General features: G+C 41.7%; 1 protein-coding gene across 1 annotated transcript; it reads right to left on the reverse strand.

Annotated features, from left to right (window-relative positions):
* Nucleotides 1–2,679: 2,679 nt before the first annotated feature.
* LOC125356568 (LIM domain and actin-binding protein 1-like) lies at nucleotides 2,680–5,397 on the reverse strand. The gene has a single exon (XM_048353140.1). It carries the CDS (start codon nucleotides 5,334–5,336, stop codon nucleotides 3,600–3,602), a length of 1,737 nt encoding a protein of 578 aa, XP_048209097.1. The 5' UTR covers nucleotides 5,337–5,397; the 3' UTR covers nucleotides 2,680–3,599.
* Nucleotides 5,398–5,779: the final 382 nt, after the last annotated feature.

The following is a 5,779-nucleotide window of genomic DNA, read 5'->3' on the forward strand; positions in this document are numbered from 1 at the left end:
GGAAGCATTTAGGAGTCCTATTTCTTTTTTACTCTATCTGTGACTTCCTGATTGGTGCATGCATCTGCCTTTGCTTCTCTGAAAACTGTAATCACACTGTTAAGGGATGCCTTTCAACCAACCTGGCTGTGGTTATCCTCTGCTAAAGCTATTCAGTGGCTCTCAGTAGCCTATGACAAGAATGCCTGACTGAAATCTGTGGTCCCTGAGTCACTTTACAATCTGGCGTTTGCCTTCTGACCTTGCTCTTCTCCCTCCCTTTTGCTGATCCTGTACCTATGTCATTCTACCTACTTACTGTTCACCTCACCTTTCCTGCCTTTGAACCAACTGTTTTCTCTGGTTTGTGAGCCCATTGTTGTTCCTTCAATCTACCTTCTCTCAAAGCCCCCCTTGACAGAATTCCCAAGTCTCCATCATATGTCAGATCTCTCCTCAGCCCACACCTGGGCACAGCGATGTAAGCACTGTTATTGCAAGCTCTGAGGAAGGATGGGAGTAGGAGAATCTTAATGTCAAGCCTGCCCAGGCAGATAAATCTGCAGCTCTTGATCTCTACAGAAAGGAGGGGAAACCTAAAAAAGAGGCAGATCAAGCTCAGGCAGCACCTGGGTAGGAAGCAAGACCCTATCCTAAACCATAATAAGAAACAGGGCTAGAGGTGTGTGGCTCAACTGTATTACACCAGCCTAAAAAGCAGTACCACAAAAAAGTATAAACACAAAATATACCTGTAAATGCATGCCTTATTAGAAATGACATTTAATTGATTGACTCTGCCTTCATTATAAACTCTACCCTCATTGGACCCTAAAAGGGGAAGACCTGCTAAATATAATTTAAGGATGATAGGTGTATTGTAAATGTAACTGCCTTACCCAATGCATCATTGAAGACCCTCAGCGACTCCTACATTTCCATGTTCGCTCATTTCAGGTCACCCCACCATGCGAAGAAAATTAATATGGAAACCATTCCCTGAGCACTTACCTTTCTGTTCTACAGGAGATAAGGGGAAAGTCAGTGAGCAGATCAGAGAAACACCCCGAGTGCTCTATTTATGCCATACGTGTCCACGAATATCAATGCTTGCAAAGAAATCCATGAAATGAAGACCAACTCTAGGTTGTTCAATTAACCAAGAAGATATCATCTCTTCAGACACTGCTGGGGAGGCTGTGTGCACATTGCATGAGCACACCAGAAAGAATGTTCTCTTCTGACAATTCTAACATGGAGGGGAGGGAGATAAAGCTTAGCAGAAAAGTCGGTGGCGTCCAAGACAGCACAGAACATGAAGTCGTGCTTCAATCCTCTTAACAGCTAGCGGCATTTGGTGAGATAGTTAACTTCAGCTAGCTTGACATTCCACATCCATAAAGTGAGATTACCCCTAACTCACGCTGTCTTTGTGAGAATTAAATAAACAGAGGCATGTGTGAGACGATATCTATCTAATGTCACTCTGACAGAGTCCGAATCCAGCAACTGTTCATCCGAACAAGTGCTTTTACCCAAAGCGCTACCCTTATGGATAAAAATTTGAGCCTAGCAGATTAGAAGAAATAGACCCTATGGCTGAATGTCATCATGAATATCATCATTACCCTGCTTGGGTCAAAAATATGTCGATCTTTAATTTCCTATTTCAATCCTTCTCTGTACAATCAGAAAATTCTGTTGATTTAAGAAATTGTGTCAGGACAAGTGCTGGTGGTGCACACCTATTATTCTAGCTACTCAGGAAGCTGCGATCTAAACATCAAGGTTTGAAACCATCTTGGGCAAAAAAACTCCATAAGACTCCAGGTCTAATTAACCAGAAAAAAATGCCAGTCTGGAGGCATAGTTCAAGTGGTAGAGTACCAGCCATTGGTGAAAAGGCCAAATGAAAAAATTAACAAACATCTTTACTAAGCTGTAGTACATCTGATTCATTTGTTTGCTTTGCCCTAAGTAAACTGAAAAGTGGCAGCTAGATACTAAAAAAGAACAACACCCTGAAAAGTTAGTAGCTATATATACATTTTATCCCAGAATATACCTAAACAGATAACAAGTGTTCTACAGATCTTTTTTTAAATGTAAATCAAAAGCTTTATTGAATAAAAATGTTTCAGACTAAGCAAGACTATAAGAAAGCAGAATACATCTCTAAAAAATATTACAGCTAAATCCCTACAAATACAGAAAAGCCTATTCCTTAAAATACCTCTCCCTCAGATACATACAATTTGGAATATCAATTATGTACAGCAAATGTACTCAAGTTAATAATTTTCCAAGCTTTAATATTAGAGAAAACTACCCCCCTTCCTCCCCATGCAAAGGTGTAATTTCACTCTGGTATAATTTCATCCTGTGTATACTACTTGCTATAAAGATCAATATATTTCAGAGCTATATAAACTTAAAAGTTAGTGTCTCAAGAAAGGGATATCATTACTGAAATACATTATTTGGAGATCTGAGCTCAAATAGTTTAAGGCAGTTGTTACTCCTCCTTCGAACTCAATTTTTTTTTTGTTTTTGTTTTTGGTCAGTCCTGGAGCTTGATGCCCAGTTCCTGGGCATCTTTATGCTCAAGGGTAGTGCTCTACCACTTGAGCCACAGTGCCATTTCTGGCCTTTTCTGAGTAGTTTTTTGGGGGTAAGCATCTCACGGACGTTTCCTGCCCAGGATGGCTTTGAACCATGATCCTCAGATCTCAGCCTCCTGAGTAGTTAGGATTACAGGCGTTAGCTGCCAGCACCCAGCCTTTGAACTCAGTTGGCTCTAACATGAAGCATGGTGATCAGTGATCTAAAAGGCCTAAATTTTTTTTCAGCTGTTCTGTAAACTGTGAGAAGCATAAACATTCCATGGCTGATAGCATAGCTAATTGGGTAACAATGAATCTCTTCAAGCACCAAAGCATTTAGGTTGGCTTTTAATTGTCTCAAAAGGTAATACATTATACCTCAAAAATTCAAGATGTAGAAAGCAGTACGCAAGGTAATAAATTCACCATATATATCAGAGTAAGAAAATTAACTCAAAAAATTTAAAAGACTAAATATTTGATCTCGTAATAGTGAATACTAGAAGAAAAGTGGTATTCATTTTAAAGTATACAAATTATGCCCTTTATAGTAAAGTGCATTCATTCAGCCTTCTATATCCCTTCTGTTTGTTCTCTAATTCCACAACAGTATTTGTAGTGTAAAAATGTACTATGAATTCTCTCTCCACTTTAATATTACCTTTAGGGAATACAGTGGAATCTGGACTGTATCAGTTGGAATATTTCCCTGCTAATAAGCACTTATGCACATCTTCATTACATGGAGGGTCTTAAGTAGTATCTACCATTTAGAATTGGTTCACTTAAGTTGTTGTATTGTTGGCTTTTTTAATAGCAGGAATTTGTTCCATGGTGGTTTCCACATAAATGACAGTTTATGCTAAGATAATTCATTTTGTCCATCACTTTGATAAAGGACAGGTTGCTCACTAACACTAACATGAATTTAAGGCTCAGCACCATTGTAAGTTATCCTTCTTCATCCTCATCTTCATCATAGTACCGGTTTCTCTTTATCTGTTCCTCTACAGATAGCTATTTGACCACTTCTCCATCCCAGAATCCTATATCCTGGGATTTCTGGTTCTTCATAGTGAATTCTTTAGTGGAAGTGTTGTCTACAACACTGGACCAATTTGGAGACTTGGGCTCTAGTGGAGACTGCTGTGTGAAGAGGTGACAATCATCTTCATCTACATCTAGGTTTGCACCATTTTCTATGAAATTCTCACTCCCCACCTCAAAACTATGAATTTCCTTACTTCTTCCTGTTTCCTCTCCTGTAAATTCTGTGTCTTGCCAGGTTGCTTTCCCCACCCTTCCATTTTCCTCAGAGACCCTAGTATTTTCCACTTGTTTCCTCTCTGTTACTATCCCTCCTGTGGACTCCTCACTAGGCTCTGACATGCTCCAACCTTTCCTACTGGGTAGGGACAATGTTTTAGGGCTCTTGGCTGAAGAGGTTCGAAATGAAGCTGCTACAGTGAATGGACGGCTTCTTTCCTTCAGTGAAGAAGATCGTCTTAGCTTCTTGAGATCTAGATCTACATCCTCAGGAACCTCTGGCTTGCTAATTTCATCCTCAGGAGGCCATTTAGGCTTGAATACTTTGATTCCTTCCTCCAAGATACTTCCAGAATTGCTAAGTTCAGTTGGGGGTGGCCAGGCAATCTTTAACTTCTTGGTTTCAGCTGGCTTGTCTTCCTTCTCCCTCTGAGAGGAGGCCTTGGCTTCCATACTTGCAACCAGCACCCCTACCTTAGCAATGGGGGCATCTTCTACCCCTGGGCTCTGAAGAGTTTCCCCTGCATTCGGAAGCTGGGCTGGTCTCTCTAAAGTCTCTCCATTTTCACTTTTGCTTGCCCACAGATCCTTGTGTGGTCTGTGCCCAAAGCCTTCATCATAGTTGCCTTTAGATTTAAAGAGTTGATTGAAGTGAGGCTTACAATAGATTCTCCCATGCAAAGATGCATATGTTCCTAGACTAAGCTTGTTGTTGCAATAGGAGCAACGGAAGCAGCTGATATGAAACACCTGCTGGTTGGCCAAGAGACGCTCCATGGGGTAGACTGTCTTCTGACATTCCACACAGGTCTCTCGTGCAGGTGCCTGAAACTTCTTCAATGCTTTGGGAGGAGAACTTTCAGTAAAGCTGGAGGCTCTGGCAACTAGACTCAGAGGTATTGGGGACACAGGCTGCTGGGCCTCACTCTTAATCTGAGAGTTACAGGAGTCATCTTCAGCTGGGGTGGAATGGATTGCCAGGCTAGTCTCAGTTGCAGAAACCTTTTCTCCCTCCTGATGGGAAATGCAGACCTCAGGACCTGGGGGCACATTCTCCTTTTGCTCCAGTTTATGAGTTTTTATTTCACCAGCACTGGCTTTTAACTCATTTGTATAGTTGGTTGAACTTTGTTTGCACACAGCAGCTTGATACTTGGCCATCCGATCCTTTATGGAGGTTTCTGAGAGGCGTGGGAGTTCCAGATTTTGCTTAATCTCATTTTTCTCTGAGTAGAAGGCAGAGGATGACAAGTGACCTGGGCCTATTTCCAAGTCATCCAGTGAATAGCTTTCAGAGATCTTCCTTCCACCTGCCTTTCGGCTTTGGGCCCAAGGAATCTTGGACTGAGTTGCTTCACCTTTCTCAAACATCATCTTAAGCCTGTTGAGTGGAACATTGTATTTCTCTATTTTGCCCGGAGTGTCGGTGTTTTCACTCATTTCAGATCTCTCTACTTCATGCTTGGAATCTCCTAGCCAATTTTCCATCTTTCTACTTTCTGTTGCTTGGGCTTTATGATCCTCACTCTCCTCGGTGCAAGGATCTCGGCACTGGTTCCAGAAGAGGTGTGGCTTTTCACTTCCACACGATGGTGGTCCACTTGGTGCCTAATCGCAAAGCTGTTGTTTGGCAGAGGATCTGCCTGCGACTCCGCTGACGCCGGCACTGGGTTCTCCCACCACTTCTTTAACACAGTCAGGGTCCCCTTTCTAAAGTGCTGTGGGAGATTTTCAGTGTTATTTCTCTTCTTTTCCATACTCACCTCCTCAGCGGCTTTCTGGTACTTGGAGAATATTTCAGCAATAGCTGATGACTTGTTCTTGTTGACTAGAGAAAGTTCTCTGGCTGTTACCCTTAATGATAGCGAAGTCCATTGCTTTCTGTTAAATGGAGTTGATTCTATCTTGACCACAGATATACCGAAACACCT

Source organism: Perognathus longimembris, chromosome 8, assembly GCF_023159225.1.
Source record: "Perognathus longimembris pacificus isolate PPM17 chromosome 8, ASM2315922v1, whole genome shotgun sequence".
Lineage (NCBI taxonomy): Eukaryota > Metazoa > Chordata > Mammalia > Rodentia > Heteromyidae > Perognathus > Perognathus longimembris.